We start from the raw sequence: 25258 nt of genomic DNA, 5'->3' as shown, positions 1-25258 counted from the left end.
GGACGTCCTGGCATCCAGGCTTAGGACCCCTGCTTCTGCTGAAGGGGGTGCGGCTTCAATCCTGGACGGGAACTAGGACCCCACATGGGCGGCGAACCCCCTCTACCCACCTCCCCCCCCAAATTGGAAAAATTAAAAAAAACAATCCCACATAAAATAAGTTTAAGAAAAAAGCCTTTAAATTTTTTTTAATACAAAAATACTCATACAATCTTCAGACAATTTCCAACCTTAAAACGCTATTTCCCCCCAACCAGAAATTCTCAAATCTACATTTCAGTATATACCCCCAGAAGTGAAGTTCAAGTTTTTAGTCTGTCAGAACTGGCGGTAGCACCGGGTACCCCAGAGCTGGAGCCTGGCCCGCGTCCACGCGCTGCTGAGACACCAGTGCGCGTGCTGGAGTCGTTCCAGTCCACGCCTCGGCAGGGCGGTGGGCAGCGTGCCGCCCGCAGACAGCGTCGCACGTGAACGTCCTTGTTCACTACATGTCTCGTGGGGTCGAGGGTCTGGCGCCTGACGGTCTCTGAGTGATGAGAACGGGCTCGTCTTCCTCCCGAGCGTGAGGTGGCTGGAGAAGGCTGCACACGCGTGGTGGTCCGCGGGTCAGGGGGTCCTGCCTGGGACGGCGGCGGGGTGACCCCAGACCCTGGGAGGACGGAATGGGGGCCTGCGTCCTGCCCACAGGAGCCCCGAGGCCGTCGGCACCCAGGGAGCCTGGCCACCCCCGTGCTGAGTCCTGAGGCCTTCGGGCAGCTTTGTTTTCTTTTCTGCCTCATGTTAACGACCAAGGACTGAGGCTGAGGTTCAGAGAAGACCGAATTCTCCACGTCCAGCGCCCCTCTGATTTGGGGCAGAGGCCTCTGCGGAGGGAGGCCGGGGCCCTGCCAGGAAGGCCCTTCGCTGCTTCTCCAGGCCCGGGTTCTGCTCAGAGCTGTGAACCGGCTTCTAGAGATTCTCAAAACTTAGTGTTATTTGCTCATTAGTTTATAGTAATTTTTGGAAAGAGGGCAACCACATCTAAAGTAAGTTTTCCAGTATTTCCTTCAGAAAGATCATAAAAGAATTTGGAAACATCAGAGTGACTCAAAGATCACAAAACTTGACTACTGTCAAATATAAAAATAAGTTAACCTGTTCCCAAAGTGAAAAAGCAACTGCAAAACCAGTGGCGGTGCTCTGGGGGGCAGAGGCCCCCCCCCGGCAGGAGAGGACGGGGCCGCCCCCCAGGCCCGGCTCTGCAGGGCAGGGCCATGCCTGGCCCCCAAGCACAGGGCCTCAGGAGGTGACCTCCATCCACCCAGTACTCCTAAGAGTCTGAGAGCTCTGCACGGAAATGCCCCTAGCCCCCCAGAGATGGCGGGGACGCTGAGGACGCAGCTGCTTTTGCCTTTGGTCCCACGTGGTCACTCGTCCCAGGGTCACCAGAGAAGGGCCAATAGGATACCTCGGTCAGCAGCTCCTGGTCTGTGCCCGGGAGGCCGCGGGAGCCTGGGACCCGGAACAGATGCTTCCTGGGGGTCGGCTGCAGAGACCCCCACCCCCTGCCGACGGCTCATCAGTGGACCGCACACCCCACGATTCCGAGGTGGGATGGTGAGAGAAACAGGCACCCTCGGGCGCGGTTTCCCGGGGCAGGTGTGTGAACCGCAGGACAGGCGTCCTCTGCATGGTCTTAGTGAAGGGGTCAGAGAACAGCACCTGCCGAGTGGCCGCTCCCCTCGCCTGAAGATGGGCAGGCAGGGGGCTCCTGCTGGGCTCGTGCCTGGGGCCCAGGTCCACGCGGCGCCCCAGGGCATCAGACGGCTGTCGCAAGGCCAGGTGCCCACGCCCGGCGGCCCAGCCTGAGTGCCCCCCGCCGAGCCCGTCCGCCCAGCCCGGCTCCCGCCGCCCCTGCCCAGGCGGCCTCTCCTTGGCCCGAAAGGGCTGTCCGGACACAGGCTCCCCTCAAGCTCCAGGCCCAGCACCAGGCAGCCCAGGCTCCTCGGCGGGGCCATGGCCACCGCTCCATCCTGCGGCTGCGGGAAGTCGGGACGCATCAGTAAACAAGCATTGCAGTCGGTGGTAGTTTGTGAAACAAGTTTAGCAAAAATATATTGAGAGTAAAAGCCAGAAACTGGTAAAGATAAACCAACCAAACCATCCACAAACGCTTCCCAGCGTGAGGGCCCCTCGGGGAGCTGCCCACAGGCCCGTGCTGCAGGCCCGCTGTGGGGCCAGGTTCACAGACGGAGCCGCTCCAGGGAGCCACACGCTATACTATTGGCTTCTAGGATGGAAAAGAAGCATTTTGAGGAAAAACTTCACATTAGTACAAAAAAAAACCATACAGCTGTTTCGTAAGCGCAACAGTCAAAACCCCGTTCCCAAGGCGTGCAGGTCCCGGTCCGTGCCAGGCCCCACCCTGGGCTCCTCTCCTGAGTGACGCGGGCGGGCGGGGATTGGGCAACGTCATGAAGATGGGATGAGACCCTCAGGGAAACACTACCCTACCCCTCGGTGAGAGAAACGCATTTCATGTGCCAGTTAATCTTCAATCCTAAATTTGGCCTAGAACAACAGCGGGCACGGACGAGTTGAGGTTCAAGTGTGGCTGTGGTGCTGTGTAGTGAGGCTGTCTGTCCTGGGACGTCGGCGCCACGCGGGGTAGCCGCGGGGCCCGGACGGTCAGTGCGGGCGCAGCGGGTGCTGCAGAGATGGCTCAGTGGTGGGGCGCTCCCTCCCGGGGAGGCCTGTGCGTCTGTGCCGGGGGGCCGGGGGCGGGGGCCTCCGCCGCTGCCAGGCCCAGCCCTCCGCCCGCTCGTGGCACCCCTGGTCGGACCCAGCCCCAGCCAGGCGCTATTTGCCTTCCGTGACCCTGCGCCAACACCGCCGTCGCCGCCGCCGCCCCTTGGCCTTGCCGGGCCCCGCGCAGGGCTGCTCGGTCTTGGCGCTCCGAGCTGGCTCCGCCCGGAAGTCGTGCTCACTGCAGTAGGACCGCCCATCCTGCGTGGAGCTGAAGGCTGCCGCGTCCTGGTGCTCCTTGCAGAAGGAGTTGGGGCAGAAGTGGCAGAAGGCAGTGGAGGGTTTGCCACACACGTCACAGTGGTGCCAAGGGCACTCCCACTTCCCTGCAAGGAGAGTGAGTGTCACTCACCAGGGCCGGGCCTCACGTCAGCTCTCACTCCAGTGAGACGGGCCCAACTTTGCACACGACTCATAAGACGGAAGACAAGCTAAAGCTGGTGCTCAGAGGCCTGGTGGGCACGCAAGCCCATGTCCGTGCCCAGGCCAGCAGCCTCCCCAGCTGCTCCCAGGACCGGCTGTAGCTGGACCGAGCTTCTGGGGGCCCTGCCTCGGAGGTGCACCTGTGAAGGCGCTCCGCTCAGTCTGGAGAACCGCCGTCTGTATGTCGGCCTGTCCCCACCCCCGCCCCGCAGAGACCCGGGCGCCCACCGCGACGCACCGAAGGGCCGCTTGCCCAGGCCCAGGCAGGGCAGGTGGTAGGCCTTGGTGCAGCACTTGCGGTCGCAGAGCACCAGCTGGCCGCCGTCGCCGCAGCGGAAGCACTCGTCCTCCGAAGGCTTCTTCCCTTCGCCCTTCATGCGGCGCCTCCGGGCCTTCTTCTTGCTCTTCTTGCCCTTCTCCTCCGAGGACAAGGGTGCCGACGTCTGCAACGGGGAAGTCGGCACAGTCAGCACGGGGGCTGGGAGCCCCGGCAGGGCCGCGGGGGCCACCGGGGGTGCAGGCGCAGCGGCCCGTCTGCCTGAGGACCACGTGGCAGACGGGCTGCTCCCCACGTGGTGCGCCCGGGCCCTGAAGGACCTCATTCAGGACGCGAGAACACACCAGAGCCGGGCCAGGCCGGGCCGGCCCGCACACTGCAGCTCCAGGCCGGACACCTGCGGTGACCCAGCATCCTCGGGAGGGGGCCAGTGTCCCTTGCTGGCACCGCAGGGAGCAGGGCTGCTGCGGGCCTCACGGTCACGCAGCTGGGATGCAGGCCCGGGGAGGTGGGGCGGCAGTCACGGGATGCTGAGGACACGGGTGCGGGCGCCAGGCCCGGGAGCAGACCCGCCCTGACCGCACCTGGCCTTGGCTCATGGCCCCAGACTGTGAGCGCCCCCAACCCTGTGATGCTCCGCGGCGGCCTGCCTGTGCCCCGCAGACCCCGTTCCCGCCGTCACTCGCCTTCGGCCTGTCACCGAGGAAGCCGCTGCAGTTGGAGGCTCCGCAGCGACACACGGTCTTCTCGTTGCCCAGACAGTCAAGGTTGTAGTTGAAGGTCAACTCTGTCCCTGCGAGGACACACAGCACTGGGGACGTGGCCTCCCGTCTTCCCCAAGAGCCTCACAGCTGTGGGGGCAGCCCCGGAGCCTCCCAGTCTGCTCTGCGAAGGGGACACTCCCAGCAAGACACAACTGCTCCACCACCCCGCACTCCTGACCCGCTACGCGGCCTGGGCCGGGGTCCTCTGCTTGCCCCTCGGCCGGGAGCCCCGAGTGCGGCCCGACGCAGCATACCTGCGGGAATATCGCACACGGCGAACAGGCCCACACGCGTGTCCCCGTTCACCGTCCACTTGAGGGTCTCGCAGTTGGGCTGGCAGCTGTGGTTCATGAACCGGGAGTAGTTCCCCTTGGGGCCGGCATCGATGATGCGGTCCTGCAAGGCACAACCCGGGCGTCACGGGGCCCCCGCGGCGCATCCAGCGCTCACCCAAGGCTCTGCCCCACGCGGACAGCAGTGTTGCACTGGAAACCGTGGTCCCCCACGGCTGCTCGGATGGGACACCCCCAAACCAGTCCTGTTTCTCTGGCTCACAGAGGGCAGGTCAGCACCACGTGGAGAGACCAAGTGCTGGTGAGCGGGCGGCAGGGAGGGACAGGTCGGGGGTTACCCCACCACCTAGACACACACACTGATGGGGGCAAGACGGACCCGCTGAAGACACAGACCGCCTGCAGGTCCAGCCAGGCCAGCAGCGAGCAAACGGGTCAGAGGACACGTGACCGCACACTGCGGGGGAGGCTGGCCGTCCCACTGCCATTCCGAGAAAACGCCCTTCTCTTCTCCGCCGGCCTGGGAAGGGCCCTCACTGCCCGACTTGTGGGGTCTTAGTTCCGAGACCAGGGACAGACCCCAGGCCCTCGGCAGTGACAGATCCCAAGTGTGGGGCCACGGGGGAAGCCCCTCGCTTGCTTTCCAAGTCTTCACAACGTTTGGCATCTTACAGTTTTGTTTTTTTTAAAACAACATATAAAGGCATAGATTTATTTTTATTTACCCTGCTCAGAAACTTGGTCAGGCTCATCCATGAAATGGCCCGTGTCACACAGATCCTGGAGGACTCCCCCCAGGCCCCCGTCTCCCCTTCACGCCCGTGGAGCGTCCCTCTCGCCTCTCCCCGCCTCTCCCACCTGCTGCGTCCAGTTTCTTGGGAGCTTCTTCTGTGGCAGTGACTTCCCCTGTCACCATCTAATTTTTCTTAGCCCATCCACTGGGTTTATGTCACTGCATTTATGTTAACTCCCAGTTTTAACTGTTTTATCAAATACGCCTGATGTATTCCTCAGTATCTTTTGTGTCTCTAAATCTCCTTTTAAGGTTTTAACCATTTTGTAACGTATTTAATGCCCTCTCTCAGATCTGGGCTTCTTGTCCCAAATTCTCAGCAGAGCCAAGTCTCTGTGAGGCCGTCGCACAGAGGCCTCGCTCTGTTGCGGGCGCACATTAGGGGGCAGGGCTCCTCCTCTGGTTCTCGCGGGAGAAAGGTGAGGGCGGGCTGGCAGGGCTGCCGTGTCAGGAGGCGCCCTCAGTGAACAGTCACCTCAGGGACTGATCTGTGTGTCAAGTGATCAACCTGGCATTTCTCACAAGATACAAGTAGTTCAAGTTTAGACTCTCAAACACAGGGAGGCACAGGCCGAGGGTTTTCATTTCTAATAAAATAACCTCCCTCACCACCACACCCCAAAAGAAGGGGAGATGGCAGGGGGTGCGGAAATCGGCCACCTCCTGGGATCGCTGTGTCCCCTAGAGCCCCCAGAGACGGCTGGTCAGCAGGGCGCTGCTCCCGATGAGCCTGCTCTCCTCCACCCCCTCCTGTGACAGTCCAGCTCAGCACCGCCTGAGCGCTGGGCCCCGCAGAGGACACATGTCCCCACTGCTGATGGACGTGGGCCTAAGACAAGGAACAGACACTATGGGAGTCTCCCCGAGTCCCTGAGGGTGACCTCCCGAGTCCTCCTCTCTGGCCCCGGGAGGACTGTTGGTGCCCCTGCGCGCATCGGGGATACACGGGGCTCCCAGAAGTTCTGCGCGGGGTGCTCGGCCCCAGCAGATGCGGCGGAGCACATTCCTGCAAGACGGGCGGGAGCCGCCCCCGTTACCTTGTCTATGGTGAGCATGTAGAAGTGGGTGATGTCGTTCTCGTGCGCACGCTTGATTCTCGCCATGCACTCCTCCTCGTCAATCAGCTCGCCCACATACTCGTTCACAAACTCCCCCTGGAGGCCAGAGGGCACCACGCGGTGAGCAGCAGCCCCCGCCGGGCGGAGCCCCGGAACCCCACATCCCTGCCCGCTCGCCAGTCAGGCGACCACACACTCTCAAGGCTGTCAGTGAGGCGCTTCCCTCAGCACCCGGGAAGGAGCGACACACCGGCCCCCGCCCCCCAGCGCCCCGTGTCCAGGCACTGCAACAGTCGCCTGCCCCAGCGGACAGCAGGGTGCAGACCACCAGGCTTGCCGGTGAGAGCCCATGAGCCAGGGGTCAGGGCGGGACGCACGGGGCCGGGGCACCTGTCCTTCAAGCACCTCCCGACTTCTCTGTCCTTCTCAACACCGCTAGGGTCAGCCGTGGCAAGCAGCCTGAATGCGGACGCCGCGTGGTCTGTGTCTCCCTGGTAGCCTGGCCCTGCCTGCCCTGTCCTGGGACGGCCTCGCAGGAGTGACTCCACAACACTGCTCAGCGACCCTCCTGCCGCCCATCTCAGTAAACCTTTCACTTCCCAATGGCTGCCGTCAGAACTCTGACAGAAGGCCGGACTCGTGGAATTTCAGTTTTACTTCGGTAAACATCCATTCAATGTTTTATAATCTTCAATCATAACAACTCAGAAACCCTTTTTGAAATCCTGTTCTCAGTGAGTGCGAAAGCAACATGAGCAAGTGAAGTCTAGGAGGAGGAAGAGGTGAGTGAGCCCTGGACTCACACACACACACACACACACACACGCACATACACACACGTGAACACACGCACACACATGCACATGTGCGTGCACCACACGTGTGCACATGCACCCACGCACATGTGCATGCACATCCATGCACACACACATCAATACACCCATACATGTACACACTGACATGCATGCACACATGCATGTGCACATCCACACACATACACGCTGCACACATTCACACATCAACATGCACAGGCATGCACACACATTAACACCACGTGCACACACACACGTGCGCGCACACACCTTTCTGATGTCCCTCTTGGCCACCAGGCCCCAGCCCTTGCCGTCCGTCTTGATGATCTTGGTCTCGGGGTACTGGCGCTTGGTGAAGCACTGGTTCTGGCAGAACTCGCCCGCGGGGCACACCTGCGGGTGGCACTCGAACATGAGCATGCGGTTCAGGCACTGCGAGTCGGAGCCGCACGGGTTCTCGTCGGTGGGCTTGCAGTTGCACTTGGGGATCTCGGAGATGTCCGCCGTGTGGACCTGCACCTTGCCGTAGGGCTTGTTCACCTGCGGGCGAGTGAGAGCCGCGCTCAGCCTCCCGGCCCCTCCCCCAGCCCCTCCTCCCTCGGCCCCTCCCCCATCCCCTCTCCCGGCCCCTCCTCCGGGCCACCTCAAGGCGGCACTGTGCTCCAGAGAACCCCCAGGAGGGGCGAACCGCCACCGGACCCTCTCCTCGGAGCGGAAGTGCAGGAGGAGGGGGCGGGGCAGCGCCCGGCCTCCTGAGCTCAGAGCTAACGCAGGAAGGCAGCAGGGGAGGAGGGGACAAGAGCAGGAAGGGCAGCCGGGAGGCTGCGGTGAGAGGCACCTGCTCACTGGCACCCGGGGTGGGCCGGAGGGGCTGGAACAGCCTCGGGAACCCCAGCGCCACCCTCGGGCCCCCCATAATTCCATTCCAGGGGACTCATCCCAAAGCGAAGGCTAAATGCACCTTAGTCACAGATGCTGACCACAGCCCAGGTACGGGGAGCCAAGACAGAGCCCCTGACCTGCCTCGAGGTGGAGCACGGGCGCCCACCCTGGTGGTGCCGGCTGGCAGCACATGGGAACAAAGCCGCCGCCCCACCCGCTCACTGCCTGCACCATCTGAAGGTCCGTCTGGGCCGGGAGCCCCGGCCGAGCCCTGGCTGGGCCAACCACCTCCCATCTGGGCTTGTCCCCAGCACTTGGTGGCAACGAGTGCTCCAGGAGGAGGGCCTGTCCGTTCGCCCCCTGCTCCAGGCAGCCTGGCCAGCATGGTGGTTCTATGGCTGACCATCAGGCTGAGCGCAGACCTCCTGTGCAGAAGCCCTGCCCGCACCCTGTCCTCCTCGAGTCAGAGGACACGTGGCCAGTGACAGCATCGACCCCCGCCTAGGACGCCTGGCGCAGCTGTCCAGGAGGAGCCCAGCCCCGCCAGGATGGTCACCTTGATGTGCTTGTAGGGCGGGGGCCTGCGTTCGCTCTCCTGCGTTTCTCGGGCTTCCCTTTGAAGTTTGATTTCACGGAAACGGGCTTCGGCTTCTTGCAGTGCTAAAGTCAGTGAAATGCCAGTAAAAGATTTTAACAAATAGATACGTCCACCCATTGCGGTCTGTATGTTAATGACTTTGTCTAGACTTTCATCTCTCTGCTAAGCGTTGTCTCTAGTCTCCTTAAGCCAGGAGGAGGCCACATGGCACCCACATAGACAGGGGCACAGGACCACCGGCCAGCTTAAGAACCGGGGGGCTCTGCAGGGTCTCTGGCATGGGGGCTGACCCTGCCCTTGCCCAGCCGCCTGCCTGGCCCACCTCTCCTGAACAACCCTGGAGAAACCTGGGTGGGCCATGTGCAGGGGCGGGGGGGGGGTCACCTCCCCAGGGGGTGAGTGCCCAGGCTCCACGGCCCCGCCACCCTCACGTGCCGCCCTTCCTGACCCCTGTGTCCCCCAAGCGAGGCCAGCACTCTGTCCCCTGTCCCAGCACTCTGTCCCCTCTGTCCCCTGCCCGGCTGTGTGGTGGAGGCGCCTCTGCGACTGCTGACGGGTCAAGGGAGCCCCGAGAGCTGGTGCAGCAGCCGCGGACTGCAGCGTGCTCCCGCCCACGTGAGGCAAGCTGGGAGAAATCCCTGTAAGCTACTACTAAGACAGCCTCCTGAAGAGAGCTCTGATGCACGCTAGTGGAGGTCACCACAAACAAGGTTAGGAAACTTATTAAACGTCACATCTTGTCCTCTGCTTCAACAAACCCATCCACAAACATGTAAGCTACAGCTAGAAGAGAATGCTGCGTCCAGCGCTTCCCACAGAAACCAAACAATAGAAACGCAGTCAGGATTAGCAGAGGCCCCCGAGCACCGTCCCCAGCCCCGCGGAGCCCCGTACCGTTTTTGAAGACTCTTCCGATCCCTCTGACCCCCTGGTAGCGGCTGCCCCGGTCCCCCTCCATGTACGGGAACACTCGCGCCTGATGCGTCCAGTAATAATCTTTAGACCCAAAGAAAAACACAGGGAATTCTCCAACCTCGTGCTTCATTTTCTGAATATTTGGGGGGACATTTTTGGGATGGCAAACTTCTGCCGGCCACCATCTATTATAAATATTAAAAACAGGGTTCACAGACTCTTCAGAGACAGTGACAGAATTTCAGTGCGTTCAGCTCTGTAAAGGAAAAGAAGACAGTGACCGCGGCGGCGGGCGGGCGCCTCCTCCCCCACCTGTAGTTCCCGAGCTTCACCCAGATGATGTCCTGGAAGTGCAGCTTCTTCCCGGCCCTGCAGTCGTTGCAGAACCAGCTGCCGTCCGGCATCTCGATGCTCAGGCAGTCGGGGTGGAAGGCCGCCGGGCAGGCCTCGCAGCACAGCAGGCTCCCCCCTGCAACAAGGGCGCCCTTAGCCCCAGCCCCCGCCCCGACTCCCAGAACCTGCGTCACACAGGAGCACGCTTTCTTTTCACCGTGAAAGCCATCCCCTGAGTCTGTGACACGCCATGGTTAACTCAGAGACCACGAATGCGACTACGTGGGCAAACACGAGCAGCCAGAGGGTGGACAGGGCTGGAGAGGTGTCACGGCTGGCCCTCGGCGTGCGGCCCCGGGACAGCCCGGAGCAGCCACGAGTTTGCGCGGGGCCGGGGGGCCGGGGGGCCAGGGGGCTCACCTTTGGAGCACACGAAGCACCAGCTCACGTTGACGTGCGCGTGGTGCCTCTTGCCCTTCCGGGCAGTGAAGTGGTTCGTGCAGATGATGCTGTTGGACGCAATCACCGAGCAGCCCGCGGCCAGACACGCATCCCCTCCGTGGTAGGCGACGGGGCACCGGACACACCGCAGCATCTTACCTGGAGCGGACACGCCCACACCCCACACCTCAGCGGGGCAGCCGGGCCTGGGCCTCCGCAGGCTCACAACGCTGCTGCGGAAATACCCCAGGGGCAGCGGAAGAAAGCAGGGACTCGGGTGGGAGGGTAAGAATGTCACTAGGCACTGTGAAGACACATTTCCTTGAGACTATGGTGACTCAACAAGGTGTCAGAAAACTGCCAAGCACGTAGTGCTCTTTTTCTAAAATGAGGTCAACCAGGGTCTCTCAGCCTGGGCACTGGGGCCCAGCGGGGGCCCGTGGGGGCAGCCCTGTGCACACCAGTAGGGACCCCCAACGCCTCCAGACGTGGCCTGACGCCCCCTGGAGCACACGTCCGTAGCCAAGGACCGCTGGTGTCAGGGAGCAGACACCCACTGCCCTTGAGTCCCAGACGCCACACAGCACGACACAGATGGGACTGGACTTGAACATGCTGTCCTCACACATGAGGCCCATCAAAACCGGAACAAATGACATCTGTCAAAAGCACTCAGGCTCCCTTTTCTAAAGTCAGCAATCGTTAGAATGACATTTAGGGCAGGAAAAAGGGAAAACAGCAAGAAAAACCGTAACCCCACTCGCGTCCAGTCAGTGACAGAAGGTATCTAAACCTACGCCGGGGCAAAGCTCTCGGGGACAAGCCTGACACCCCCGCCCGCCCTCGACGGCTGGGACCCTGTCACACCCGCGCGGAGCTTCTGCGCGTCTGTACCTTTTGATGGCCTTGGGTTCGAGGGGTTGGAGGCGTGGCAACTCAGGCAGCTGTGAAGCGGGCATCGGAAGCCCCGGCTCTCGAACACCGTCAGGGGGAACCTGCGCACGCAGGCCTCGTGGTAGAACTTCCCGCACTGCGACACCACGCAGCGCTTGACGTCGCTCTTGCTCTCCTTACACACAAAGCACGAGTGGATCCCTGGCGGCCGGGGCGAGAGGGGCGCAGAGCGGGGCTGAGCCGCCACGCCTCGGGGCTGGCTCTGCTCCTCCTCCAGCCTGTCAGCCCTCGAGGGGCCCTGCCCCCGGGGGTCTGACCAGGCTGCCCGGGAGGGGCTGCGCCCTCCAACAGGCGAGCAGCTGCAGGAAGGGGCTCTCCAAGAAACGCTCCCCATCTCCTTCCGAGGGGACGACCCGTGAGCACTAGCAGGGACGGCGCCCCACAGCCAGCGCCGGGAGTTTCAACAACTGGACCGTTCCGAGGAGTCCAGACACCCTCGGCCCGGCCAGGGAAGAGGAGGTGGACGATGACTTCAGCCGCATGGGCCGTCCACACCCCTCCCCAGACGGCGCAGCTAACCAGGAGGCAGAGACCACGCACGGGAGGCGGGGCGGGGGCGGGGCGGGGCGGGGGCGGGGCGGGGCGCGCCGGGGGCGGGGCGCCAGGGGCGGGGCGCGCGGGGGGCGGGGCGTACCTGAGGTGCACTCGCCACAGAGGAGGCGCCCCTCCGGCCTGCGGGAGAGGCCCAGGCAGGCCAGGTGGAAGGCGCCGCAGCAGGGGCCCTCGCACAGCACCAGGTTGCCCGGCTCCTCGCACAGCTGTGGGGAGAGGGCCGGAGGCTCAGGGGGTTCCCCGCGCCCGCCGGCCTGGCGGAGGGAGGCCGCCCCGGCCCCTGGCCCTGCACCTCACCTGGCACACGTGCTCCTTCCTGGCTGTGGCTCCCCGCTCCGACCTCTTAGAAGAGACGGACGCCTCGGTCTGGGTTTCGTCCGCGCTCTCGTCCGGGGACTCCGGGGGCTCGTCTCCGGGGCCGTCCGAGACCTGGGAGGAAGGAGGCGGACGACAGTTCACAGTGGCCGCCAGCAGCCCCGCCGGCTCCCCCTGGGCGTGGGCCCGCTGCGCGCCTGCACACACGGGGAGCGGCCCCCGCCTGGTGTCCAGGTCACGGTGTGCGGAGCACGCGCGCCACATCTCGCCACGTTCCTTAGAAACGAAGTAACTTTTTTGAAAACCCAGTTTGCTTTTACAGGTGAGTTAGGACGGGCAGGGGGCCGACGAGCTTGCCTTTTCTTACCCGATCTAAAAAGGGTCAGTGATCTTAGGCTAAGAGAGACCTGTCCACAGCCAACACTGTGTCAGATGCGGGCCTCTGAGGCAGAATCACGTCTCACTCCGGCTGTGGTCGGGTGGGCAGCAACTCGGGACGCGTGTCTACAACGCATGCTCCCCCAGAGCAGGGGCCATCGTCCAGACGTGCCGCCCGGTAACAGACCGAGAGCCCCGCCCACCCCCTCCCACGGCCTCGAGCCTGCGGAGGGGCAGGGGGGCAGTCTCTGGGAGAGGCGGGCGAAGGCCCCTTCCTGCCGCTGGACACAGCCTTTCCCTCACAAGACCAGCAACAGTAAATCTTTATGGATAGAAACCAATAAATCTTTAATCAGAAACCTTAAATTCAAATTTTCTAAAGCCTAAAAAATACATTTAGTATTTACCAGATGTTAGGCAAATAAACACTAAAAACTGAATTTTCAACAGAGCAGAAGTAATAAGCTAATTTCCTGGTCACCTCAATAACCACAGAAACAAGTAATTATGACCCAGGCTTGCTATTTACCAAGAACACAGAACTAGAAACTCAGTCGGGCCAAGTTTCTTCTTTTTTAAAAAACCAACAAAACAAAATAAACCCTGGCAGCCAGTTCATCCAATTCTGGAGCTTTATCAGTGGCACTTCGCCAGGTTTACCTCCCTGAAATGACAGGGTGCAGCGGAAGGAAAAAACCCTGACGAACAAAGGGGCTTCTGCTGACTTGAAACACGGAGTTAAGGTGTGCTGACCTCTCTGGGGTTTGCAGGCTGCCTGGCATCTGAGGGCGGCTGCCGGGTGTGAGCCCCCGTGCCAGCCTGGCCAGGCGCCTAGGGCTGACAGAGCCCCATCTCCAGAGAAAGCAGCCTGTTCCCTTGATTTCCCCACCTTCTCCCGCAGGAAGGAGATGGCGTGGACAGGCACTGTTGCCCGAGGCCCTTCCTACGGCTCACCGCCTCCTCCTCCACACTGGTGCCCCAGAGAAGGCAGCCAGAACGCCCTGAGTGCAAACCCCGTTTGACGTGTGCGTCAGAGGCACCAACAGGCCGAGCCCCTGCCCAGACGAGTCTGCAGAGGCACCAGGCAGCAGGTGGGCAGCGGTCCCCCGGCCCTGGCCCCACGCGGCCACCTGAAAACCGACCCGTGGGAGGGCCTTCACGGGGGCTCCGGGGACAAGCCCGGCGCCTGACCCACCACCCAGGTCCTCCCCTCGACAAGGCGGCAACAAATCTAAAAGCTAAAAAAAAAAAAAAAGAAAAAAAATGCACGGAGAGAAAGACAGAAAACACAGACCAGTCCAGGGTCAAAGGAAGGAACAGCACCTTTTATTTAAGATTTACAGAAAAAGTGACCACGTTTCCACTTGGAGATATTCCTAAATTAACAAAGTCTGGTTTGAGGAAATAAACACTGAGTACATATTTTTGAATGGAAATATAAATGTTCAAGACACACAGGAGGCGCGTTTTCTGCCGGGCTCTAAGGTACACACACAGCAGCAGACCTTACAACAGTGCAGTCCGTGGCAGGCGGGGAGGGTCCGCTGGCATCCCAGCGCGCCCCTGCCTGCGCCCAAGGCCCCGCGCCGGCCGGGGTCTGACGCTCGAGGGCGGAGCGCGCCGGCCGGGGTCTGACGCACGAGGGCGGAGCGGGCGGCACCGGCTCTGGCTGCAGCTCCACCTCCAGGGCACCAGGGCCGGGCTTACTCGGAGACACATTCACCTGCACGGTCCCAACACAGTCCCAACTCTCAGGCTACGACCTCTAGGGTGGGCTCCACATCCAACAGGAGGCGCTAGGAGAGACGCCCCGGGCCAGGCGGCGGGCGCAGCTGCCCCCCACGCACACCCGCTACCTACGCGCCCCGCGGCAGGGACACGCTCCTGTGGGCCGGTGCGGTCTCCGGAGCGTGCCAGGGCCTCGTCAGCGAGACACGAACGGACACGTGTGCCTAGGGAACAGGCGAACCAGCTTCTAGAAGCGACTCGGGAGTCCCAGGCAGGCCCTACGCTCGGACAGCGTTACACAGTGAGGTTCAAATCTTTTAACAAACATCCCTTCACAAGTTGACACTACATCAGTTTAAATACAATTACAGACCTTGAACAACATATTTCTATAAACCAACATTACTTTTTTGAGTTACGCTTTTGTAAAGGGGGAAACAGATCACTAGACGCACGTTCACAGAGGGTGAGGGTTGACAAGTGATAGGACTCCTGTGCCGGGGAGCGTTAATGAGCTTAAAACCAAAAGACTAATCTCAAACAGGTCTTCCAAGTTGACATCACAGTGAAGTATTAGGGTGGAATTAAAATAATTCATAAGTTAGTCATTCATCACCTGAAGTGCTACAATGCAAACATAAGTTATTGAACATGTGTTACAGCGACCCTTCCTCACTGCCCCGAGCCCAGGTCTGAGTCGAGAGAGCACACACCCTGGCCCTGTCCTCACACCACCGTCTAACCAGCGGCCCCGGGAGCCCCGACAGCCCCCAAAGGTGCCCTGGCAGGTTGTGGGGCTGCTACTCCACATTCAAGGCCGGCCCTCGTCACAGGTGAAAAGGAATCTCTACAATGTCCTGTGAACCCGGTGTGGTCCCAGCTGTGTCCCCAGCAGCTGCCACCCGCAGAGTGGACTGGGGAGGGCCGCTGGGGAGGCCCGGCTGGCAGCTGTCAGCAGAGGCCGAGCTCCCGAGTCCCCCACACTGTTGCCCCCACCCCGTCATTTCTGCAAGGTGCAAGATGCCCTGAATAAGCGGTTAGCACACGCTTCCAAACACGCACTAAAGAATTATGTGCAAAGACCCCACACCTACACCGAGGCCAGAGAAACCCGTAAATGTGGATCCAACACAGGTAGCTACCTGTGGAAGACGGTCAACCTCTCACCACTGGCAAGTAAGTCAGTAGTAACTTCTAATATTCTACGTAAAACAGCAAAAACAGTACTTAGAAGGATGAAAATAAATTTCACTGACCAAATATCCTAAAATATACAGGAGTCAGCATATTTCTTGGGAAAAAAACACTGAAAGCCAATCATAGATTTGAGAGCACTTTGAGAAGCCTTTTCTAATAATACAGTAGTATTTCAACTCTTTCAGCAAAAAAACTATAATTTAGGTTCATAATCTAATAGATAAACTGAGTCCTCAGAAATTACTTCTGTTCACAGATTTTTAAAAGCTGAGGTGATGAAACTATTGATTCTAAAAGCATAAATGCCAGTTTCACGCTGAGTCAAGGTAGCTCTCACCCAGTCTGAACACACACAAATCCCTGACCAGAACACACTTAACAGTGAACTGATAATTAAAGGAGACAGATGTGTCTCAGAAGCTGTGACGTTAGAAGCCAAATGGAAAGGAAGTCAAGTCAATCAAGTCAACTTGCCGAAACCACAGTGGTCGTGTCTGCCGCCCCCTCCCCTCCAGGGAAGGGCCACTTTCTTGCTCAGCTGGGCCACGCTCACCTGCCCGAGCCTCCAGGAGCACCCTCCAAGCTGGCAGTGCCCGATCAGCGGAGGACGCTCTGCACTCAAAACGCTTACATTGTTACTGAAAGGACAAAGTCTCAGCACTCCGTCTGCCACAGCGGGGCCAACGTCCACTCACAACTGTCTCTGGGGAGAGAACCCTAACTTTAAGCTCATACATGGGCACCTTTTATGTTTCTGGATCTAGATACTAATTGACAGTCTGTTTTCTTCTTTACACCATCTCTGAGACTCAGTGGGTGTGAGAGCCGCCCTGGTCTGGCCAGACTCACGCGCTCCGGATCCAGCGTCCAGGCGAGCAGCTGGGCCCAGAGACCCAGGGGTGGCAGGCCTCCCCCTCCTCCGCCCTTCCTCCGCTGTGTCCAGCTGCTCCATCCACCTGGCCACCAGACCTTTTGAACTGGCCACCCTTGTCCCCCACCAAGGACCTGAGCACTCCGCCTAGAACATTCCTATGGTTTTGCATGGACTTCCATGAATACCACAGGGCTGGGCCTCCCAGAGACCACTTGGGGTGCAGTCTAACCCTTCCTGAAGGGTGGGGCAGGGGCGGACACGCCTTGCAAGAGACACCCTCTGCTGTGTGTTTACTCTCAGCTGGGAGGTGCAGAGACATGAGATACTGGAGAGTGGTGAGATGCAACCTCCCCTAACCCCCACGAGGACGTCTCACAGAAAGGCAGAGAGGAGGGGAGCCTGCGGATGGCAGGGGGCCACTGCACTACAATCTCAGGGCCCCTTTGTTTCTGGAGTGGCCTCCACCTCTGGTCTCCTACTTTGCCAACACAGGTGTGGGGTGTGGAAGGGGTGGTCACGGCAGGGACCCTGTACGCAGTGTAACCAGATTCACCTCAACAACAGGCAGAAACAAACAGCGTAACTCTGACTTCAGGAAGTGAAGACCGCCCACGTTACACAGCACGCAGCCCATCTGCACTCCCGCACACACTACTGCTCATCTCCAAGGCCTCTCCAACCAGGAGCCCCTTCCACCCAGCTCCTCCAGAAGCCAGAACGCCCTCTGGGGAGCTTGGCTCCCCCAGCACCCCAAAGCGAGACGCCACTGCATCCGGAGCAGACACAGCCGCCCTTCCCGCTGGCCACCCTCTCGACGTCCCAGCCGAGGCTCACTGCGTGGCCTCACGCCTGCCCCACGCACCCTCCCCACTCCACTGATGCAGACTCCGTGCTGCTCGTGGGGCGCACCGAGTCCTCCCCATCAGAGGGAGGCTCGCCTGTGGCCGACTCTGACTGCACCTGTCACGTGTTGGCAGTTGGCAGGCTGGCTACAACTCAAACTTCCTCAAGCCATCCTCTCCCATGAGCCTCTTAACTCTTGTCACAGGCCTCCAGGAGGAGGTTTTACTCTGGGTGGTGGCTTTTTGGACTCGGTCATTTTTACACCACTGTTTTTTGACATTTTACAATTTCGTGACTGGTTTTGGGGAATCCTCCACCATTCCTTTAGGAGCCGCGTGACTGCGACCATCCTGGAGGCCCACATCCCGCTATGTCTGAGCAGGGTCACTGGCCAGCCTCAGGCCACACCCAAAGCAGGGCCACGCCCAGTACACACTGCCTCTGGGTCTACTTCAGCCCCATGAGCATCGTGCAGTCCCGAGGACCACTTTGCATGCCAAAGCAAACTTTATACTTTTGGATAAAAATGGAATGGATGATGATTTTATTATTTTTATTGTTATAACCATTTTTGTCACAATAGCGAACCACTAAGTCCTTGCAAGGTGCCAAGCACCCCAAGTATTTTACATGCGGTACATTACTTAATGGTTTAGAATACAAGCATCAGTGAGAAAGTCGTTAAACGTAAAACACATCTGAAGCGTCTGCTCAGCATGAGTCAAGTGCTATGAGCCTGGTAAAGTGAAGAGCCCCCCGCCTCCGTGAGCTGACGGGCACACAGGCCTCTCCCCACCATGCGGGCGTGCGGGCCCCTGGGGCACACCAGGTGGCCACCCAAGACTGAGACATTTAATGTGATGGCCCACGTTCCACAAAAGCAACCGAGGGAGAGGTGGGTGAGAGTAAGCTAGTGACAGGACCCCTAGAGAACGGTTACTGAATCAGGAGATTAAATGGTTCACAGCGATATTGCAAACGACAGTTTTTCCTATAAATTTACTACAGCTAGTGTCATAATAAAACTGTTTAGTAAAAAAAGACAGAATCAAAAGTCTTCCTGCCTTTTATGTTGGAAATTAGTTTGCTATCTACAGGGTTGAATACATTCCATTAGCAATGAGAACAGTCAACCAGGACTCTTTTTAAAGTGTGCTGTTTGTTCTTTGTTTTTGAAGGTACAGATGCTGACATTTTTTTCAATAAAAATTCAGAAAGTTATGAACTACAGGAGAAAAACGACCTCTAACAGAATGAACCCCTTCAGTGTCCTGTCCTTGTCGCAGGCTCAGGACAGCCCCTGACCAAGGGCACCCTTTCGACCACTGAAATATGAACGTGTTTCTGTTATGAGATGAATGTGACTGGTTAAATGGCCTTGATTAGGTATCTTACCTTGGTCTTAACATTTGTTATCTGTTTTCTTCATTGTGTGTGTTATTAATACCAGTAAAACAGACTATCACACATCTTCCATAACTGACTGTGAAAGCAGTGCCACCGAGTGTGCACGATGGCGCGCCGCCTGCAGCAGACATCTCGGAAAATTACGCGTGTAAAGTGCAGCACAGAGCAGCTGAGTTCAAATCCAGCTTGGCTGATGTGGCTCCCACAAAAGCTGTTACCGTGAAGGCGAAAAAAATAAGAATTTGCTCTACTAAGGGAATTAGAAACGAAATTACAAAACACTTATATCACATTGACTCTGCCCAGGCCTCTGCCATGCAAGCGTGTGGCTGTCATCTGTCCTCACCGGCCGCAGCGCTGCTGCAGAAGGACTGCTCTGCTGTGAGCCTGACTGGCCACACACACCTGTTTGAGAGGAATTTAGACCGCAGCATGACCTAAGATGTCTGGACATACCAACCCTGTTAAGCTCCTTATTTTAGTCAATGGCAGTGAAAGGAGAAACTGTAAACACGCAAAGGGCATGTGACTCACCCCGAACGGGGCCTGACAACAGCAGTCCCATGGTCACCCAGGGCCCACCGGAATCGGAGTCAGTGGCTTAGAGGGTTTCTTTACACACTATAGTGCCTCTCGTGCTTAAAAAAGGCACTTAGCCTGGCCGACACTGTGAATGCCCACTGGAGTGCAGTCGTGTTAACACAGACACACACAAGCCTTCTAGCTCACCTAAAGTGAATTCTAACAAACAGTACAATTCTGTAAAAATGAACTCTAATTTGAGATTGACATATGCTGCACAAAAGTGGCTGATAGAGAAAGCCTAGTGATCTAAATGTTTTTATGTAAGGGACAGAATGCACACCATGGAATCTATGTATCACCTTCAAAATGCAAAACGGTGTATGCATGTATCATCTCAATGTGTTTAATACATAATATATAGGTATTTAATAACCTATCTACTTCTGAAGTTCCAAATAATTAAAAATTAATTAAGTCTAATGACTGTAAAATGCTCCGTCAGTCTTCCCAAGCTCAGACCAGATGTCTGAGCCAGGGAGACAAGGATCGCCCTGGTCCGAAGCAACCCAGGGCCCCTGACAGACGTCCTCCCCTCCGCCCGCCATCCTGGGGCGCTGCTCCAGGTCCACACCTCTGACCCACAGGACTCATGACGAGGAACAGGAGATGAGACCTCGGTGACCTCATGCGTTTCTGTTGACGGTATCGCTCAACAGTAGAAGTAAAAAAAACCCACCAAATAAGTGGGCCGAAGTATGAAACCAGAAAAACTCATTAAAAAGTTCTTTGACAAAACAGCTGACTGAAGAGAAACGGTCTATAGAACTGAAACTTGTAGTATTCCTCTTCTTTAGAGCTGCAGACCACCTTTTATTTAACGTTAGGATACGTGGACAAGGAAAACAGGAAAAAGCTTTGTACGGAACCTGCCTTTTCATGTGTCAGTCAGCTCTAGGGCCCCAGTGAGGCAGACTACTGCCGTATCTGGACAAACACTACATCACCTGCGCTGGCTCAACGACAGGGAGCCCGAGCCCACACAGGCCCGCAGGGCACCGTCCCAGCCCTGCCACCCCCGGCTGCCCATCGGCCTGAGTGCCAGCAGAGCCCTAGCCCCAGAAGGCCTGCCCTCCTCTAACGGGCACGGGCACCCGAGCATCCCCACCACAGCCCGCAGTGGAGGCCACGTCAGCAGTGCCAGCTCCTGACCCACCTGCTGCCTTACAACCCTGTCCCAAAACAGCCCAAGGTGAATGTCTCTTCAAAGACATTCTAGAGACAGGACTCATGTCCACAACGAGGAAAGGACCACAGGGATCAAGATAACCAGACGCTTCAACCTGAAAATAAGCTCCTTGGGCAGTCCTGAAACTGGGAATCCCAAACTCCCTCTGCACAAAAAAAGACCAGACCTCCTTCTGGAGGTTGCCTCCGTTTGGTTTTTGGTCATGCGAAGAGGCAGGCCTGACGGTGGTGCCCTGGCCTGCGGGTGTAAGAGCCTTGAGCGGCTCCGTCCACAACACGGGCCACCAGGCCCAGAAAGGAGGGCCACGGCCACGGCAGTCCTGACTCACCTCGCCATCGAGCACTGAACAGCACGCCAGGCTAAGTAGGAAGCTGGGGACCCGTGGCCACGGACGCACGGGGCCTGCACACAGCGGCCCGCCCTCCCTGGGGGTGGCTGCCCTAGGCCCGCGGGCAGTCCGCCAACGCGAGTCAGCTCAGGACTGTGTGGAACATCACAGACCAACATCTTGAAGACAGATTCCAAGCACAATGAAATGCATCCATACTGAAATGCAGCCACGCATGAGCAACTCATACTGTGCACGTGTTTCTATATGAAGCACACACAGCCCAGAGAACCTGCGCTCACTGATCAGCTCTGACCTCTACCACACTTCAACGTGGGCAACCACACAGCCTCCACATGAGTTCGTGCTGACCACCCTCATTAAGATTTTACCTCGTTCTCAGTTAAGGACGCGGAAGGAGACGAGCTTTTGCTAAAGGTGAGGGTGGTGGCGGCTGCTGCGGGGGCCCGGTGGCGCTTCTTCAGGGGCTTGCAGGCGTCAGACAGGTGTTTCGTGGCTGTAAGATAATTTCGGTTTATAAAATAAAGTTTGAAACCTTAAACCTTCCATCTCCCTCCTCCTTTCAAAGTACCCCTCTAATAACTGAAGTTCTAAAGATGAATTTTCTGGGCGCTAAATAACTCTTTGCTGTGGGACAATGAGGGCTGGTGAGCTGGGCGGTGAACAGCCGGAAGCTCGGCCTGGGCCTCGCCAGCCCACCCCCACCTGGTGCCAGTCCCCCTGCCAGTTTGTCTGCAGCCAAGTCCCGACAGATCATCTCACCCACAAGGAGTTAGCATCTCTGAACAGAAGGCAGTCAATGTAACAATACCACTATCACACTCAAAACTATCAATTCTTTCTATTATCAAATATCTACTCTGTTCAAACTACTTACAAATACCTGTTTTGTTTTGTTTTTAAAAAAAGTCTGTTAACTTTTAAAAACCAGTATAGTTCTTTATGCAAAATAAGGAAAAGAACCACTTTCAATCTTCTCTTACTCTGAATTTTATTTTCCTTTGAAATTAAGATTTGGAGATGGTAAGCTTTCTTCAGACAGATACATCAAAAACATAATTAATGAAAAGGTTAAAAAAAAAAAAAAAGGTGGCCTGTTCCTCTTTATTATTTTGACAGCTATTTTTCCCAAATATTTTAAGCTAATTTCTTCAACACATGTAACAGAGATAATTAGTCATTACTTTCACCTTAGCAAATACACATGGAAAACTGGGTACTAAAAACAGTGGAATTTACCACAACAGCTAGTACCATCAAGTCACAAGCCTGGACATTTCTGATTTGAATCACCTTTCTAATATGACTTTAAACTGAAGACAGTAAAGCCAAGTAGAAATCAGAAGAGCAACTTGGGTGAGCAGCGGCTGAGCACTGCAGGAATTTCCCACCAGAGCAAGGGCCCTGCAGCACGGGCACCTCCTTCCAGCTCAGCCTCCAAGCCTGGCCTCCCGCTCACCCGCCGTCCCTGCCCCCAGGGAGGCTCCCTGAGGACAGGGCTGGCGCTGCATCCCCAGCCCAGCCGGGGGGCCTGGCAGCAGTGCTGACCACATTACCTGCCTGGCTCTTCAGCGAGGACGCTGCCTCAAGGGCCTTGCAAGAGTTCGTGCGGGCTGTTTTGTCAGTGATCATCTCTCTCTGTTACAAAAAAACAAGAAGGAGAGAGGGAAGAAGGAGGGAAGAACAAAGATAAAGCAAAGAAAGAAAGAAAGTCTCCAATGGGAACTAACACAGTGGCTGGAAAGCTGTACCGCAGAAACGCTCCTGTGGACACGTGCTCCGCACACGCATCGTGGCTGCCCACCGACCCCTCTCCATTCACAGGGGCCGATCTCCTGCCCACCCCACCCTACGCACTTGAAGACCCTCCCGTGGGACCTCCTCGGTGCATTGCCCACCCTGTCTGCGGACTGCAGCAGACTGACTCAGAGGAGCCACCCTCCTACTCGAGGGCAAGCCCGGGATAACTCCACCCTCTCACTGATGGTTTCCGGTTTTGAGACCAGCTCCACATAAAGCTCACACACAGAGACCATCAAAAGACACATTTCACAACGGAATAGCAAAAAAGAATTTTAAGAAGTATCATGAACATGTGTCTAGTGCTCAAATAACAATGTGGTCTGGACAGCACCTTGGCACCCCTGCCCCAGGAGGCTGTGGACCCCAGCGGGGACCCAGCGGCAGGCGCGGCACACAGCACGCGCCCTGGCCGCCCCAGTGCTCAGGGCGCACTGGGGGTGACACACGAGGCGGCTCAGTGAGCTTCGTACAAACCGAGCCAACAGCACCACTCTGTTTAAAATCACTCAGTACTTCCTGAGCTACTAGTTAGTAAATTTCTATCTAGCTACTTAATATGAATTTTGATATTTCAAAAGTCCGGGGTCACACTTTTTTTCAGGTAAATGACTTATACAAATATTCCAAAGCAACCAGTGTCTGCGTGGTTGCCAGTAAAGGACCACTTCCAAAGCAGCAGCCAGAGGAGACCCTCATCCCAGGCCCTAGTCACTGGACACGGACGGCTGAGTGCGGGGGTCACCTGGCTCATTAGCTAGCTCACTGCTGGAGCCAGCAAGGGCCCCGGGACAACGCTCTCCGAGCCAGGAGAACCGGGCGGGGCCTGCCTGCTCCTCTGAACTGCAAATACACCTTTAAAGAAATAAGACAGATGATGTGGTGGCTACATTTCTGTGCTTGAGCAATACATGGGATTTATTTTCCAGTCTTTGAAATAAAACAATAAAAAGAACAACTTCTCAATTCAGATCAGTGAAAGACAGTTTGGGAAATTCCCTGGCAGTCTGCTAGTTATTCCATGGCAGGGGGCCTGGGTTCAATCTGTGGTCGGGGAGCTAAGATCTCACATCCCACCACGAAAAGACCCCACAAGCCGCACAGCAAAGCCAAAAAAGGACAGTTTAAAGTCACACTCAAAATGATAAATCAGAGTACAACTACCCTGGAAGAACTACCATTAGATAAACACACGTTCAGCCATGACCTCGCTTTGTGACGACCCTACCTGGGTCCCACGAGAGAGCACCTGGCACGGCCCGCGTGCTCCTCACGCGCGAGCACCAGCGCCGGACACGGCAGGCCCGGCTCCCCGAGTGCCCGGGCCTCGGTCAGCTCCGCGCTCCTCCAGGCCCCAAGTCGGCCCTGCCCTGGACACCACCAGCCCCCGCTGAGCACGTCCTGGGGCTGCCTTTACATCAGTACCTTGTTGCTGCACCAAACTGGTCTGCACAGCCTGCCTAGTATCCCTGATTGTGTACACAATTACAGGAATTACTAATAAACGGGGTGAGTACATAAAACCTATTTTTAATGGATTTTTCAACTTCTTGTTGAAGACTAACACAGATAGTGGACTATGACGTTCATCTATCAACTCAGTACTTACACATGGACTAACACAGCCTTCACTGAAGAGTTACTTTAAACATGCGATTTTGCTGACTCAAAAACATCCAGTGTTACCAGTGTTCAGACCTGCTGAATCCCCTGGCAGACAAACACTTGCTCTGCTCAGCGGCCTCCAGGAAGGCGCTCCCCAAGGACACCCCCGCGGCTCAGCCCGGCATAGCTACCTTCCGCAGGCCGTGCCTGTCGGTCCTCAGCCTCTTCCTGGGGGCCTCCTCAACGTCAGCGTCTTCGCTCAGGTCCTGGGTCCTCTTTGTGTGGTTTCTTTTCTTCCCATTTAAGTTACCTTGGGATGGGGATGGGGAAACCGACGTGAAGACCCTTCCACAAACCACCCTCTAGGGCGCCAAGCAGCCGCCCAGCGCGCTCAGGTGCAGGTCCAGCTGTGACGGGCCCCCCGAAACCTGCTCGTTTCCGGCCCCAAGGGTCACAGGTGCAGCTCTGGGCACGTCCCACATGGCGAGCAGAAACCCTGATCTCATCCAGAGGCGAGCATCCTGCCATCTGTTACACAGCATAAATGTACCCAGGAATTTGAGAAAATCCTTCACTTACGTTCAAAGACTAGTAGAATTTAAGTCAAACTTAAAAAATATAAACGACCTGCTACTTTTAACACATTTCCTTAAAGAAGCATCTTAAGGAAAACACGTCCATCTGCAAACTAAGCACTTTCTAAGCAATTGTGGACAGTGCACATTAGGTGTCCTCAGGGTGACCACCTGACCCGAGACTTAAGGGGTCCAAACAGCACTGACAGAGAGGTAAGACGTAGGCTGAGAGTGCAGGTCTAGAGAGAGGGCTGATCTAAGCACGCTGAGGTCTACTCAATGCAAACCCAGGACTTGCATGTGCAGGACTGCATCACAGAGATTCAGGGTTTCCTCCTGGACTGTTTGCCTCTCACCGGCATCCCATGGGAGGGCACCGTCGCCCTCAAGCCCTGCCGGGGCCGCGGGGCACAGTGACCAGAGGCTCAGGTCCCTGCGTCCGGAGGCGCTGCTCAACATGCAGGCCCGGCAGTGTGCGCGGAGAGCCACGCCAGCGTCACCAGCGCTGGACCCAGACCGGCTGAACCGCCCAGAGCA

The 25258-nt window shown here is 57.5% G+C and overlaps 1 protein-coding gene and 1 non-coding gene across 7 annotated transcripts in view; both read right to left on the bottom strand.

Moving 5' to 3' along the window:
• Positions 1-2065: 2065 nt before the first annotated feature.
• NSD2 (nuclear receptor binding SET domain protein 2) overlaps positions 2066-25258 on the bottom strand; it is a 69378-nt gene continuing 46185 nt past the window's right edge. For 3 of the 6 annotated variants that reach the window (XM_043905969.1, XM_043905970.1, XM_043905971.1), the window contains exons 7-22: positions 24338-24456; positions 22298-22379; positions 21113-21237; positions 12177-12308; positions 11962-12085; positions 11268-11468; positions 10353-10532; positions 9912-10068; positions 9579-9784; positions 8643-8746; positions 7475-7744; positions 6372-6488; positions 4503-4644; positions 4171-4277; positions 3446-3650; positions 2066-3110 (exon numbers count right to left, since the gene is read on the bottom strand). In XM_043905969.1, the coding sequence (XP_043761904.1) occupies positions 2839-3110; positions 3446-3650; positions 4171-4277; positions 4503-4644; positions 6372-6488; positions 7475-7744; positions 8643-8746; positions 9579-9784; positions 9912-10068; positions 10353-10532; positions 11268-11468; positions 11962-12085; positions 12177-12308; positions 21113-21237; positions 22298-22379; positions 24338-24456 (2543 nt within the window). In that variant the 3' untranslated portion in view covers positions 2066-2838. Of the gene's footprint in view, positions 3111-3445; positions 3651-4170; positions 4278-4502; positions 4645-6371; positions 6489-7474; positions 7745-8642; positions 8747-9578; positions 9785-9911; positions 10069-10352; positions 10533-11267; positions 11469-11961; positions 12086-12176; positions 12309-13877; positions 18833-21112; positions 21238-22297; positions 22380-24337; positions 24457-25258 lie in introns of those variants that run through there. The other 3 variants (XM_043905973.1, XM_043905975.1, XM_043905974.1) reach the window with 3 other exon arrangements.
• On the bottom strand, positions 4727-4850 carry LOC122696669. Its single transcript, XR_006341803.1, has one exon.

The sequence above is a fragment of the Cervus elaphus genome, chromosome 6 (genome assembly GCF_910594005.1).
Source record: "Cervus elaphus chromosome 6, mCerEla1.1, whole genome shotgun sequence".
Taxonomy (NCBI): Eukaryota; Metazoa; Chordata; class Mammalia; order Artiodactyla; family Cervidae; genus Cervus; species Cervus elaphus.
This window is presented reverse-complemented; position numbering and strand designations above follow the sequence as displayed.